This window comes from Notamacropus eugenii, chromosome 5 (genome assembly GCF_028372415.1).
Source record: "Notamacropus eugenii isolate mMacEug1 chromosome 5, mMacEug1.pri_v2, whole genome shotgun sequence".
Lineage (NCBI taxonomy): Eukaryota > Metazoa > Chordata > Mammalia > Diprotodontia > Macropodidae > Notamacropus > Notamacropus eugenii.
Window position 1 is genome coordinate 77,652,657 of NC_092876.1, and position 15,099 is coordinate 77,667,755.

Below are 15,099 nucleotides of genomic sequence, written 5' to 3' on the forward strand. Positions count from 1 at the left end.
TACAGCCTTGGGCCTCATAGCGCCAGCACTGCTCCGGCTATGTCATATGGTCTCTTGACCACATGCTACATCAAGTCCACTGAGGTAGGGCCAGGATTAAGACCGACCACGGACAACTTTGAATACGTCAGTACTTGTAGAAGTGGCTGAGGAAGAAGAGATGTGGCTTGAAATCACCTGGTTGGCCTCTGAATCAATCAGAATATAGATCACAGGAGACAGGATCAAGTTAAGGCAACAGACTATTTAATGTGGTTAAAAATACATCAAAATCACCCCACCCCCACGTCTGTTGTGAAAAGGAAAAAGACAGCTGTTAGCATACAGCTTCCAACCTCCATGGGGCCAGGCTGCCTGGAGGGTCCAACAGGCAGGAAGCCGTGCCTGTGTCTTTACTCTTCCCCTCAAACCCTGTCTACCTTGCTGTGCCATTGGCAAGCTCGCTCGGGGGGGGGGGGGGGGGGGGGGTGTTCCACAGCCCCAAACCGAGCCATTCTGAATAGGCACCTCACAGAAAATGCCCAGATTTGACCCATGGATAATTTACTCCAGAATGCTGTGGCACAGATGATATACTCTGTGCCTATGACCCAATGGGCTGGATGCGTTCTTGGGACAAGAGGCCCCCGCTAAAGGGAAGAGAATGGGCACGGGGCTGAAGCCCTGAAACCAGAGCCGCCAGCTTCAGAGCTTTTTGGGCCTGAGGCTGAAGAGCCCAAGTACAGTACTCCTGGATTACCTCACCCACTGGGACCAGCCCAGGTTCCTTGTATAACCCAGCCTGTCCCTTGCCTGCCCAGGGCTAAACATCCATCCACTTTAAAAAGCTAAAAGGAGAGAGCTGCAGCCTGGACCAACTCCCTTGGGAGAGCAGCCAGCAGTGGGTGTGGTGAGTTCTGAGATTTGGTCACTAGTGGGAGAAAGACTAAGAATTGAAAAGGTGCCAAGGAGGGAAAGGAAGCCCTAATGTGGTGGCTGCTGTTGCCCGAGGGAGCAGAGCCAGCGCTAACTGAATCCGTGAAATGGTTTACTGAGTGCTGAATGGAGAAGTCACAGTCCATGGCCAGATGAGGCATCTGGGCTCACCATGAGTTCTTTCCCAGCAAAGGGCTCCAACAGTGAGGGCTGGAGGCTGCTTCTATAGCCCTAGGCAGGCAGCAGCTTAGAGGTAGCTGAAGTGAGTTGGGCAATGAATGCCACCCATGCCCTCTTTATACTGCCCAGAAGGCCTTGGGGTAGTGGCTCTGGGCTAGCACTCACCAAGAGGTGAACAGCAGAGGAAGGGGTATCTTGGAAGACTGAAAGAGAATACAGAGACAGGAGCAATGGAGCCCCTTCTATTCTACCCTGGGGGTGGAAAGATGCAAATAAAACCAAGAGCTGGCTGGGTGTGGGGCCAACATGCAACCAGTCACCAGGCGCTGACAACTGCCGTTACTGCTTCGTTGTTGGCTTTGGTCTACATAGACACACAAAGGACCAGCTGGATGCTGCTCTGGGTCTTGCCTAAGGCTAATCCAGGGTCACCCAAAGACAGAAGTTGGAGCACAAGGGGAAGGGAAGCCTAACACTGGAGAACAAGGTCTGTGAGAACATGATTTAGGGTTAGCCCATGAATAGGACTTAGCATGACAGTAATGGCCAGGAGGGGGAAGAAGGGGCTGAGTCCTCTACGCCAGCCCCTTCCTCTACTCTGTCCTGCAGGTTCTGTAGCTCCTTTGGTCCCACAAAATCTAGGTTGGAGGAGAGGTCCCGGAGGCCCCTGCCTGGCAGCTGAGGCTTGGCTGGTCCTAGGGAAATCAATGCATATGGCAGGAAATGCGACTGGTGCCTCAAGGACAAAGTCCCTGTCACAGGCTCATTAGAGATGGCTCTCCAGCTATAGATTTCCTGCTCCTCCCAGGAATGGGCCAATTTTGGAAGAAATCTTGTGCCCTCTGACCTTGGTCAGTGTAGAGGCTGATGTGAAGACTGCAGCCTTCTGCAAGTCCAGGAGGTCATCTTTAGACCTCTGCTCAATCAAGGAAAGCTTAGTGTTCACGGGTAAGGTGGGAGTCTTGCAAGAGCTTTCATCCAGCCACGGGGTGGCTGGGAGTTGTTCTGAGGAGTCTGTGGGGATGGGTGGGGGGTAGCTAGGGTCAGGTCCTGGGGCTGAGCCGCTACTAGAACAAGAGACAGCCCTCAGGGTCCTACAGCCCCTGTAGTGATTCAAGCACACGTCCTGGGCAACACTAAAGGGAAGCTTCCATCTCCCCATGAGAACATGCATCTACTGCACCCACTTAGCTACAGGCCCCAAGCTGGAGCAGGGCAGAGAAGGACCAGATACAAGGTTAAAGACGACATCTATTGCTCAGTCCTCCTCCAACCTCATCAACTCCTCACCTTCTGAAACAACCCTTTGGATGACCTCTTTTCAATCCCCTTGTGCTGGAGGAAGAGGCAACTGTGAATCATAAGGCTACTGGGGCACGCTGTCTAGTCTGGGCACGACTGGAGAGCTCACGAGGCTCCGACTGTGGGTCTTTAAATAAATGGGCTCCTCACTCCAGTCTCTCTCCATTGGAAAACAATAAAGCACTGATGGATCCCTGCTGGCCCCCAGAGCAACAGGGCAGAGACGCTTCAGCTCCGTGACAGCCTAGCCACAGCGACCCAATTCTCAACCAAAATACAAGAGAGTGCGTGTGCACTTGTGTGTGTGCGCCCTGGGGCGCTGGGGAAGCTATGGTCCTGGGGCTGGGAGGGAGGGGGAGGAACAGCCCAATAACATGGCTCAGGAGCAGCCACAGGAGATGAGGCCCTCTGCTAAGCCCCTCCGAGCACCCATCAGTCACACATCTCTCCACATGCACTGGGGCATGGGAAAGCAAGTGCTTGTTTTATACATGTATGTATATAAAAGTATGGGGAATGGCACACACTTTTATATGCCATATATATATAAAAATCTTCACGAACCTAAATCGCAAAGTGTCAAATGCCTGGTGAGCTGCAGCTCTTCTCCACAGCAGCCCCTAAGCTGAGAGGGGGACCTGTAACATTCACTAGCCCCCTCCTGGCATCCCTGGTCTTCCTTCCACAGGGTCTCTCTAGTCTGCAGAAGGGGCAGCTTCATCAGTCTGCATCTGGCCTGGGCTCAGTTCTAGGCCCTGGGGAGCAGCCTCCATGTCACACAGAGGCTGGGGGCCCTCGACTGATGGCTCAGCACGGCTGTCCCTCGGAGGGCCTTTAGGAGACTCTGGGGGATCTGCTTCACCCGGTGGGGGATGGGCACTCAGGTCCTGCACCTTCTTGTTCAAGTCATTGCGCTCACTCTGCAGGGCCCGACAAAGCTTCTCAAGCCGCTGGATTTTCACCTGCAGGCCTTCCAGCTCCTTGTCGCGAAGAGTTTTCTGAAAGAAAAGGTGCCTTTTTAGAACTAAGCAACAGAAGGGCTCGGTCCTGTGTCCCCCTTCTGTGAGGGCAGCTTGAATTTCAAGGTGTCTAGGTCAAGACTACAGTCTGCCCCGTGTATGCAAATCCTAGCACGCTCCTCCTCAGTCTTGAGAAAGAAGCTTGGAGTGGCCACCCAAGCAGGACAATGAGCCCCCCTCCCCTGGGTTCCTTAATGTCTTTCATGCTTTCCTTTCCTTCCCCATACTGTTTCCTGATGTTCACTACCCTGAAAACTGTTCAAGGACAATTCTCTCTCTCTCTCAGGAGAGAGCCATGCTCTGGAGGAGCCCGGGGTGGCCACCCCCTCCCACAGGCACAATCCCTCCGCACACACACACCTCCTCAGCCATTTCCAGCAGCGCCTTATTGCTGCTCTCCCACCGAGATCGGTACATGGTGGTCTCTTTCTCCAGCTTCTTGATTTTTTTGGTCATCTGTCAAGTGAGGAATAAAAGGGAACCATTACTGAGTCCAGGAGAGCTGGAGGGATGGCGGGACAACATGGGGCTCAGGTCAAAGCCCCAATACCAAAGGGAGTGAGGCTGGTTAGGCCCTCACCACAGGCTTTCCAGGCCTACACAATTACTAATGGTGACAGTTATGGTAAGAGATCTGGAGTCTTTCCCCAAAGTTGGTTGTCCACATAACCACTTTACCCTATTGGGTAGAATTGAATAATGTACACCCTAACTCCAACTTTAAAAAAAAAAAAAAAGAAAAAAAGGCAGACAGGACTGGGAAAACTGTCCCCAGAGTGGAGTCATCAAGCTGGCCCCAGTACTGGAAGAAAAATACCATCTCACATGTCCCTCATGCTTCCCATGATGGCCCTGGGGGCCAACGATGGTGATTTCCATGTTACAGATGAACAGACACACAGGGAAGTTGAAAGGTCGCCCACAGTGACATGTTAAGTCAGTAAGGGGCAGTACTCAAGGGCTCGTGGTGACCTTTCCCCAGGCACATTACCTTTTCCATTTCCTGCTTAAATGTCGTGAATACCTCGCTGCTCTTGGACAGAGTGTTCTGGAACTCCTCAAACTTCTCTGTGTACAGTGCAAGCTGTGAAGACCAAAGCTTGGGTGTCAGGCCCTGCAGCCCACTCACCTGCCCAATGCCAGGGACACCACCTCCCTCAGCCCTACCTGCTGCTTCAGGTGGGCTTCCTGCTGCTTCATCAGCTCACACACACGCTGGGACTCCACCGCTTCCTTCAGAAGCTGTTGCAAAGAGAAGAATGAGAGGCCTCCAACCCCAGCAAGTGTCACCTTCTCTCAGTAAAAGCAGCACAGGATGGAGGTTTGCTGCCATCAGAGGACAATGCTCTCATAACAGGGTAGTGTGCATCTTAGCCAAGGCCTTGCAGAGGCAACACCAAGCTCTTTGCCCCAGTGTCTGTCATCCTAACCTTGTGAACGTATCACCCCCAGATTTTACAGATGAAGAAACTGTGACCCAGAAAAGGCAAGAGGTCAAAGCCCGAACTCATGTTTTGAGCTCCAAGGCCAGCATCCTGTGACTGCCAGGCCTCACCATCTCCCCAAGGCCCTCCATGCAGAATTCCTGACCCCGCCCCCCACCCCGCCCCCTCAGCTTCTATCTATCCCTGACTGCCCTGTGCTGAGTTCCAGAGCCTGCACAAGGAACCCTTAATCCAGATTTGGTGATTTTAATTTTCAGCACACATGGTTCTTTAGCTACAGACAAGACCAAAGGCTAATGAAATGAACATCTCCAACCCAGCATATGCCTCGGATGAGCCATACCTGATTGGCCTCCCTGGCTGAGGAAGTTTTCAGAGGGGCTCCTCCAAGGTGAGGGGGCCCGCTCCTCAGGGGAACACTTACAAAGTCTTTCTCTCGTTGGTGCCTGTCCTCAGCCTCCTTCAGCATCTCCTGGGCCTGTAGTAGCTTGGCGTCCACCAGCTGCTGCTGTAAGTCCTTGTGTTTGAAGACCTTGTCAATGTGCTGCCAAGAGAAGCCCAGGTCGTGAGGGGAGGGGGCTTGGCCAGTGCCCAGATGATGATGCTATATGCTCACCCAGGCCTAGACCAAAAGGAGGTTTCTAGCTGCCCTGGGAAGCTGTCAATCACTCAAGGTCACCTGAGTCTGACCTGATGCTCTCCCCCTGACAGCAGGTGACCTCTCTTCAAAACCCCTTTCCAGGTTAGTGCCAGCTCCATGGGTTTCACCACACTAAAAAAACCACCTCAGGGTAGTGAGGAATACTAGACTCAAAGCCAGGACAAACTTGGGTTCAAATCCTGCTTCTGTTACTGACTAGCCTGTGTGATGCAAGGGAAATCACTATCCTCTCTGAGCTCACTTTCTGTATCCGTAACATGGGGAAAATAATACTTTGGCGTACCTCCCCAGCCAGGAGAGCAGGGAAGCTCCACTGGGCCTTTAGGTAAAGCCCTTGGGCTGCCTACAACATGCCACTGTTAGTCTAATTGTTAGGAAATTGTAGGTGGGAAGGCCACCATACACAAAAACAGCAAACTGTGCCCCCAAGAGCATCCCCTGCCCTGTCACCCAGGCTAGAAAGATGTCTAACAGCACCTCAGCCAAGCCCTCCGTGTGTCTGCCCAAGGCTAGCCCATACCAGGGAGGGCAATTCCAGCCTGTGCTCCTGCCCCCACACCTCCAGGGGCCACCCGCATGCCCGCACCTCTTCACGAAGCTCATACTGCTCAATGAGCTTCTTGAGTCGCTCAGCCAGCTCCATGTTCTCCTGGCGCAGCTTGGAGTTGCGCTCGTTGTGCTGCTCCATCTGCAGCTGGATGTCATTTAGGGTCACCTGGAAATGGGAGGTCACCTCCTTCCTCTTCTCCTCTTCCTCACGTGCTCGCTGGATGCCTTCTTCCTACAGAGCCGGGGGGAGGACACAGGTGAGGAACCCGCCAGAGGTGGGCTAAGAGGCCATGGCAGGAAGGGCCGTTCAGGCTCCCTGGGGGTAGAGGCTGCTGTGTCTTGATGATAACCTCCTCACAGATGGTGATGCAGAAGCGGCAAAAGGCCTGGCAACGATTTCTGAACAACAGCTGAGAGGTCACCCCAGATTAGGAGCTAGAAAAGCCCCCAGATCATCTAAACCAGGGGAGGGCAGTCAGAGGCCTCGAGGCCACATGTGGCCCTCTAGGTCCTTGGATACAGCCTTTTGACTAAGTCCAGCTTTTACAGAACAAATCCTTTCATTAAGGGACTTGTTCTGTAAAATTCGGATTCAAAGGACTGTACTTGAGGACCCATAGGGCCACATATGGCCTTGGGTTACAGATTGCCCACTCCTGATCCTAAATACCAGTGATAAGCTTCTCCAAAGGCAGCCCCCTCCCAGCTCTCACAAGCCCAATCTGCCTTGCTTCTTCCAGTTTGTCACTCAGGGCCCTGTCGAGTCTCACTCACCCCAGGTGTTGCCCCGAACCATACCTTGAGGGTCCGGTTGTGCCTCTGAAGCTCCCGACACAGGCTTTCCAGCTTGCTTCGGGCCAGGACAGCTCGGCTGTGCTCACTCCTCAGGTGGTCCTTCTCCTGCACCAGCTGGCTCTGCTTCTTCTGCAGAACTCTCATCTGTTTCTGAGAATTGCGGTGCTCCTCCAGCTGTAAGACACAAGGGGAAATGGGGGAGGGAAGCGGCAAGTGATGGGAGAGCACAGAGGGTAGTGCTCAGACTCACAGACAAGGTTGATCCCTTAGAAAGACTGCTCGTCTGTCCTTGGGCCTGCATGGACCACCAGGGACCAAAGCAGTCAGGCAACCATCTTCGAATCCTCTCCTCCCACTCAATCCAATCTCTCCATTTTCTGCCTTTCTTCCCCTCATTCCAACACTTACAAGTTGGGGAATATTGGGCGAGTCCCTGAACTTCTTGGAACATCAATTTGTCATCTGTGAAAAGGGGCTAATATTTACAAAGTACCTGTCTTACAGGGCTGTTGGGAGGGAGAGCACTGAGCAACGGGATTACTGTCCCATTATCACCAATGCCCACTGCCTCAGAGTAAACAAAAGATTCAGGCTTAGACAAGGCCACTATATGCTTCGTTAGCCCCAGGGGCTGAGCAGGGCAGGGGGGACTGCTCCCCATCTGCCCAAGGCAGAGTCCATCTGAGCCAGGCCTCCACTCTGAGAGGCTACCCCCCTTCAGAGATGAAGGAGTCAAGGTCAGAGAAGCCAGAAATGGCCCTCCTTCACTAGCCCTCACTTCCCCCATAACAAAGTAGCTAGAGAGGCTGAGGATGGACACTTCACATGTTCAAAGTACCAGGTTATATTTGGAGAAGGAACAGTGTCATGGCTCTGGTAGCCAGGCCCTTCTTGGCTGTGTGACCTTGACAGTGTTAATGAACCACCTTTGAGCCTGCCTCCCCAGCTCCTGAGGAGCACCACTGCTCCCCACCCGCCATCTCTGAGGGCAGCTGCCAAACAGGGGATGGCCCTGGTAAAGTATCTAAAGCAAAGTGCCCCTCTAGCCAGCCCCTAGTCATTTCTCATGTGACCCCATCCACACTGGAGATTCATCACAGGCCCCAAAGTGGGGGAACAACTCCTGAAAGGAGACTCAATCCAATATTTCTGGGAATATTGCAAATACCCTCTCCCTTCTCTCAGAGACCCCGGGGAACACAGCTAGGGAGGCTCTCCTCATCTCTGCCTCCACAGTCTTCGTCAAGGAACCAAATCTGACCCGTCACCTGGTGTAGTGTCCAGGCTGGGATGTGCTGTCACCCACATTTCCTCCTCAGGGTCAGGCCCATGCCAACCTTGGAGTCCCCTAGACTCCACAACCCTGCAGAAGGGCCCAAAACTGACCAACTCAGCATATTTCTTGCATAGCGCAGCCAATTTCTCCTCTGGGGTGCTAAGGGTGTTCAGTGTCTGCATCAGCAAAGTGATCTCCTTCCCTGGAAGACACAGGGGCACAGAGTGACTCTTCCTCACATACGCCTCCACGCAACAGGGTTAGCTCTCAGCCCCAGATCCCCACTCCTCTGTCCGCACAACCCTCAGTTCACTCCCAAGATTTGCCACGTAGATAAAGGGGCAGGCTGAGGAATCTTCCCTGGCACATTCAGTGGGTTGCTTTCCTAGGATCTGTACATTTTTCCTCTTAAAGAGAAAATAAGTGGCAGGAAAGGAAGAGATGGACAAAGAAAAATCCCCAACAGTTGAAGCCTGAGACATCTGGAGCCTGAGCCCTAGGATCCGCATACATGAAACAATTGCCACTTAGAGCCTCTAGAGCAGGCAGGCCACAAATGACATTTACTCCAATTTCTCTCCCTCTTTTTGGCAGCAACTAGGGATAAGTGACTTGCCCAGGGTCTCCAAATTCTCTCTCACCTCTTGAAACCAAATTCTATCAAAGAGGTATTTGTTGTTATGTTCAGTGTCTGCCATACAAAGGTGGGAAAGGACAAAATCTTTGCCCTCAAGGATTATACACCACTAAGGTGGAGTGGAGGAGATCTAACAGTCTCACAGACAAGGGAAATAGCAGGGATAATGTGATAAAACCTTGAAACTCGATGTACCAAGGTTTCCACCTTTCTTACCCAGGCCTTTGGCCTTCTTCTTTTCCTGGACCCGCTTCTGGTCTCGGTCCCCACTCTCATCATTTGCCCGGATCTCTTCAACACCTGGCTCTCCCTTGGTGATTTCCTTCACTCCATTGACTTCAGGGGTCCCCGGCTCTGGTTCTCCATTCCGGGCAGAGTAATTCCTGCTCTTCTCTACCTCATCTGGCTCTGTGTGCTCATTCTGGCCCCCCTCATCCCCTGGTCCCTCCTGACTGCTATCCACACAGTAGGTATTCAATATATCTTCCAGCTGCCGACTCAGCTCCTCGGAGACATCACAAACAGGCCCTGACGGAGAATTCTTGGTCTGCCCCGCTGCAACAAAAAACAGAGCACAAAGTAAAACAAATGGCTCCACGCCATAAAACAAGTTCCTTATAACCGGGCTGTGACGTGTGTGTCATGACGATTATTTTCCTGTCTTGAGAGAGGAACCAGTGAAGCTGAGGGCAGTTTCTTCTTAGCCACCATTACGTACCTAGGACCTGCCAGCCCCCGGAGGCTCCTGAGGGCCCTGATGCCCACAGCCTTCTCCCTCTCCCCCACACTGTCCTGCTTCACGAGTGCGTGCCCAAGGATTCCTGAAAATCTGCCCTTGTGCTCCCAAACAAAGCAACAGGTACACTTCCCGAAGAAGGTCCTCGGGCTGGTGGGAGCCTCCCGCTCCCAAAGGAGGAAGACTCATTTCCAGGCTCCCTCGCCAGCAGAGCTCCAAGCTCCACACACCTCGGGGCGCTCTGCCGGCTGCGGGCACACCCCCCTCCCCCCACGGCTTTGCGGGCCGGCCTGGCACCGTACCGTCATTCTTCTCCGCCGAGGCCTGGCTGGCCGGCCCTCCCGCATTTCCGTCTGCTTTGGGGGCGCAGTCCTGGGGGGCCGGCTGGCCCTCGGGCCTCGAGGTCGGGGCCGGGGCTTTTGCTTTGGAAGGGCTGGCCGGCAGCTTCGAGGCGCCCCCCTCCTTGTCCCGATTCTTCATGGTGCCGAAGGATGCCGGGGCTCAACCAACCTTTCAGAGACAAACCCCCCGCCCTTGAAGGTTCTCGGCCGGACTCCCTGGGGAGGGGGCTCCTCCACGACCCCAGTCAGGCTTGCCTCGGGGGCACCTGGGGGTGCGCAGACAAGCGTCCGCAGGGGCCGGACGGGGAGGTCTGCTCCCACCCCGCAGGCCGGGCCTAGCTCCCAAATCGGAGGCCCTCCCGTCTCAGGGCTTCCCCTCTCAGTAGCCCCGGCACGCTCAGTCCCCGCCTCCCAGGGCCGGGGGAGGGGCGCCACTCCGGGAGACCCCAGCCCCACATCCCACGTGGGCTCCGCCCCGCTCTGCCTCGCGCCCCCTCGGGATGTTCCCGCGCAAGCGCGCTAGCGCCCTCATTCATGGCTCTCCTTCTCCCCCCCCCACTCCCCCGCCAAGGCCCGACTTCTCCCTCTCCTCTCCCTGCGTCCGCGCGCTCCGTACCGCGCGCTCCTCCCGGGCCTGTGAGTCAGGCAGGATGCGATTCCGTCCGGTCCTCGCTCTCCTTTCCCACCCCCGCCTCAGCCGATGCCTCTTCTTCCCCTACGGCCGATTCCCTCCCCCAAACAAGGCTCACGGCGTAGGGTTACCGGCTCAGGCCTCACACCGGAAACGCCGGACAACGGCTGCCGGTGGAGACGCCCGCCCCCTCCCCCAGCCTTAGCCAATCAGAAGCCAGAGGCCTTGCAAGGCCTGTCGGGAAGGGTGAGGCTGCGACGGTCTCAGCCGAGGGGAAGCTGGGCACGAAGGAGGTGGAAGGGGGGAAGAGACGGACACTACAGATCCCGTCATGCTCCGCTGTGAGGATTGAGAACCAATCCCAGGGCGCAGCGGGGCTGAGCGATGTTCCCCTCCCAGTGGGAGGGGGACGGAGCGCGCCAACGCCGACGTGTGTCGTGGCCTGTGCGCCGGGGTGCAAGGCCACCACGAAAGCCTCCCTTGCCTCGAGGGCCTTGTGTTCCGACGCGAGAGAACGTGCCCTAAGGAGGGCTTAAGCCCTACCCGGCGGACTTCTCTCACTATCTATAGGCTGGAGATGATGCAAAAAAAAAAGACAAATTTTATTCCTTAAAAAAGAGAAAATTGAAGTCCGCAGACAGTCTTCCTCCATTCTTGGCCCCGTCCGTTTGTAAGGAGGTACAGCACTTAGGCGCCCACGGCGTGCCGGGCACTGGGCCGATACTTGGGTGGATCCCGCCCACGTGTCCCCAGCGTCGCCTGGGGCCGGATTCGAACTCACCTTCCGGACTGCCCCCTAGTGGGGAGATGGCGCACGCGCACACAGCCCCACAGGCTTCACACGGGCCCCAGGAAGACGAGGGGAGGCCAAGGGGAAACCGCAGAGGATCAGGAAAAGCCTCGGATTCTAAGGGAGAGGAAATCCTGGGCGTAGGGGACTGGAAGGGCAAAGGCTTGGCGGTGGGAAGTAGACCTCCAGAGGGGAGGGTAATAGGGCGGGGCAAGTGTAGGAAGAGCGTGGGGATGGGAATGGGCTGGTGGTCCACACCAAAAGGGGCTGTATTTAATCCTAGAGGCCGTAACTGGGAGCCCCTGGCGCGCCCTGAGCAGAGAGGGGTGCCCTGGGCAGACTGCCCTGTGGACAAGCCGTCTGGGCCGCGGTAAGAGGATGGAGAGGAAAGGAAGCAGGCTGGCGACGTGGTGAAGTGCGGGCCGCTGCGCGGTGATGGAGGTGCTAGGTGGGCAGAAAAGACAAGGTTGACAAGGGGCAGGAGAACTGGAGGGGACGCCATGAGATGGCAGAGGCTTTGTCCTTTGTTCTCAAGGGGACCCTGACATCAGGGAAACGAATGGCATGGCTGGCAGGGAGGGAGGACTGGGCAGGTCAGCAGCCTCACCTTCTCCTCCCCGGATCAGATATTCATCAGGATGACCAGAGATGACCCAGCATCAAGACTGGCAACTGAAAGCCTGGTGATGCTGAGAATCACAGAGGTCTGGAGGAGGGGAGGGATTAAGGGGCAAGCTCATGAATTCCATTTGGTACCTACTGAGTTTGGCTGGCCTTTGGGATATCTAGTTTGAAACGCCTAGTAGGAAATTCCTGATGTGAAACTGCTGTAGAAGAGAGATGTGAGTCTCAGAATTACCTGCACAGATATAATAACTGACTGAACAGGGCGGATGGGATAACTTAAAAAAGTATAGAGGGGAAGAGACAAGGACTCAGGACAGATTTTTAGTTCATGCCCGATGAGGACAAGACATTAGCAAAGGATATTTTAGGAGTGATTAGATCGGTTGGTAGGACAACTGGGAGAGAGCAAGACCATGAGAAGACAGAGAAAAGCCAGCGTCAAGGAGGATGACTTCCTGCCAGACTATCTGGTGCAGTTCTTTTGACAGAAGACAGAAAGACACCCAGTGGGGACAACTGAGTTACTGTCACGCAGTAAAAGATAAAACTAGTCAGAATTCTTAGCTGCAAGCCCAGGGCTCTTGCCAGACAGAGCACTGGAATCCCATCAGCTTCTAGAATGGGATAAGTTGAACCTATTTTCATTCCTTCCAGAGGTGAGATCAGAAATTAGAAGCCGTCAATCCTGGAGATAAAGAGTGGGGCAAACAGAGCTTTGCCACAGGGCACTAAGTTCAAGAGTGTAAAAAATGTTTTCCTCTAGCAGCATCAAAGTTGCAACAGTGACTGATTCCCTTTCCCACTCAACTGAATGCTTGAGGTAATCCTTGTACTATTTTCTTACCGTGAAGGGGGTTTGAGAGTAATTCTTAACAGACTGTCCCAAATGCCACAATTGCTAGTTATAACCCTGCACATAACCTCTCATCATAATCAACACAAAAGGCCAATACAATGTTATGAGCTTCGCTTCATTTATACCATGAAAAAAGCTAATTAAATATTGAATTGTGGCAACCCAGGCTGGAAGCAAGGAGACCTGGCTTCATATTGTTTCAGCTTTTTCACATATTCACTCACTGTTGTAGAATTAGGCCATGACTGATTTAGAGCCTCAGTTTCCTTCTCTATACAATGGAGTTGCATTAAAATCCCACAAGGCTCTGAGACTCTAATTAATGCAGGTCTCTTCCCCCATAGGATGGCTTTGTGCAGACCACAGCCCGTAGGCTACTGTCTTTTTTATCTTGCATGTCCCTCTTCCTATCAGATGTGACCCTTTGTACCAGGAGACCTGTGCTGGCTATCCTGGGCCATCTCCACCAAATGGGGAATTGTCACAGACTGATTATTCTGGTGCAAAGGCAGAGTGGCTACTTCATTGGGATTAGAAACATTGAGCCCAACCTCCATAGGCTAAATCCAGGTATGTAAGGGTATGGAAGCAGCTTCTTTCCTAAGAGGAATGGCCTAAGCTACAGCTGTTCCTGGTCTAGGGGTCCTCACTACTAAGAGCAGCTGTATCCTGTCTTAAGTCTTCCCTTCCTCTTGTCTATTGCCAGGGCCATGCTAGGAGCAGGGACCAAAAAATTTGAGTCTCCAGCTTTCTCAGTGACTGTGTGTACTCCATCCCATGCCTGTTCATTCACCTAACTTTCCCTCATGGTCAATTAGGGGCATCAGTATCAAATCCTCTCCATGCCAACCTCTTCACACCAGGGGAATGGGGCAACTAACGATCTTATAGTGCTTGACAATGAAGTACCTTATGTAATCTTCACAAATGTCTCTAGGAGGCAAGAAATAGGAATATTAAAAAATCAGAACTGAAAGAGAACTTAGTGGTCATTTAGTCCCAATGGGAAAACCTATTCAAATGTACCTGACAAGTGGTCATTCAGCCTCTGCCTGAATACCTTCAATGAGGAGGAACTCACTACTGTTTGAATACTAGTACCACCTTTTTAGATAGATAAAAATAGGTAAACAGAGTTCATGTTGGCATGGCATGTAATGAAGTGGATGCAGAGTAAGAAGATCTATGTTTGAGCTCAGATTTCGCTTCCTACTGATCTTGGGGAACCCTTGGAATCACTCCAAGATTTGGTTTCCTCATCTAGAAAATTATGAGGTTAGAGTAGATTATTTCTAAAGTCATATCTAGTTCAAAAATCTGATTTAAGTGACTTGCTTATCATCATATAAATCAAGGCCAGAGACAAGACAAATAGGTGTGACACTGAATTCAATGTTATTCCTTATTTATCAGAAGGTGCTTAATTAACTTGGAGTCCAAATGGATTTCAGGGGGGTCTAGGAATGTAAATGAAAAAAATTTACATCTCTGTTGTCAACTAGCTTCTAAATGAGAGCATGTTTAATGTTTTTAGAGAGACTATCCCAAAGCTGTTCCTTAGGTCTGAATCCAAGTGGGATCTGTGGTCTCCAAAGGTCTCCTGGTAATGTTCACAGAAGGGAGGCTAATTGTTCTGCTGAAGCCAGTGCATGGCACACCTCAAGCTTGGTATTGCCCTCTCCAGGCACACCAGCCACCTTACTCCCTGGGGTCAGTTTCTTCTAGCTACAAGATGTCAACCTCAATCCAAAGGCATTGCAAGGGCCTAAATGAAAGGAGACTACTAAGAACTTTTCAACAGGTCTTTATTTTTGCATTATATTTGTTACACAGTGTTTGAAACCTAAAGAAATACATTTTTCTCTTCAAATTGATGTGTATATAAATATCATTTGTTAAGTCTGTACTCATCGCGCTCAACTCCACAGTCTGTCTTTGCCCTGTGTCCAGTCTAGAATTTCCCAGCTGTGGCTAATGGATGCCAGAGGGCCTCTAAGCACATTTGGGGTTTGTGGGTGGAAGGTAAGATAGCCAGAACCACAGAGAAAAATAAACATTTTAGAATAAAGGGAAAACCAGCAAAGATTTCTGGGCTGGTTTCTGGAGGGAAGGGAAGGAACCTGCCTGAGGCACAAGCTTGTTTCACTCACTCTTCTCTCCCCTAGTGGTTTGTAGTAGGAAGATGCCATAGACTGGGGTAAATAAACATCCAGTAACAATGAACTCCAGCCCCATTCCTTGGCCAAAACTGGTCTCAGAGTCTGTGATTCTTCTCTTGATAGGGAATAAGTTTGTGAAAGCTAAGCTCTGACCTGGACAATTGTGAGGCAGAGGGTCCC

At 52.6% G+C, this 15,099-nt stretch overlaps 1 protein-coding gene across 1 annotated transcript; it reads right to left on the minus strand.

Moving 5' to 3' along the window:
* Positions 1-224: 224 nt before the first annotated feature.
* Positions 225-10,652, minus strand: TXLNA (taxilin alpha). The gene is made up of 11 exons (XM_072609854.1): positions 10,473-10,652; positions 9,818-10,025; positions 8,996-9,334; positions 8,253-8,344; positions 6,870-7,040; positions 6,109-6,303; positions 5,286-5,405; positions 4,584-4,658; positions 4,408-4,500; positions 3,777-3,872; positions 225-3,395 (listed from the first exon to the last, which is right to left on the minus strand). Exons 2-11 carry the CDS (start codon positions 9,993-9,995, stop codon positions 3,093-3,095), a joined length of 1,662 nt encoding a protein of 553 aa, XP_072465955.1. The 5' UTR covers positions 9,996-10,025; positions 10,473-10,652; the 3' UTR covers positions 225-3,092.
* Between the last annotated feature and the right edge of the window lie 4,447 nt (positions 10,653-15,099).

Coding starts and splice junctions, on each gene's coding strand:
- TXLNA (XM_072609854.1), bottom strand. CDS start 9,995: ATGAAGAATCGGGACAAGGAGGGGGGCGCCTCGAAGCTGCCGGCCAGC. Junction 8,345..8,995: donor GAAGAAGGCCAAAGGCCTGG/GTAAGAAAGGTG, acceptor TGTGTCTTCCAG/GGAAGGAGATCACTTTGCTG. Junction 6,304..6,869: donor GGCACAACCGGACCCTCAAG/GTATGGTTCGGG, acceptor CCGGCTCTGTAG/GAAGAAGGCATCCAGCGAGC.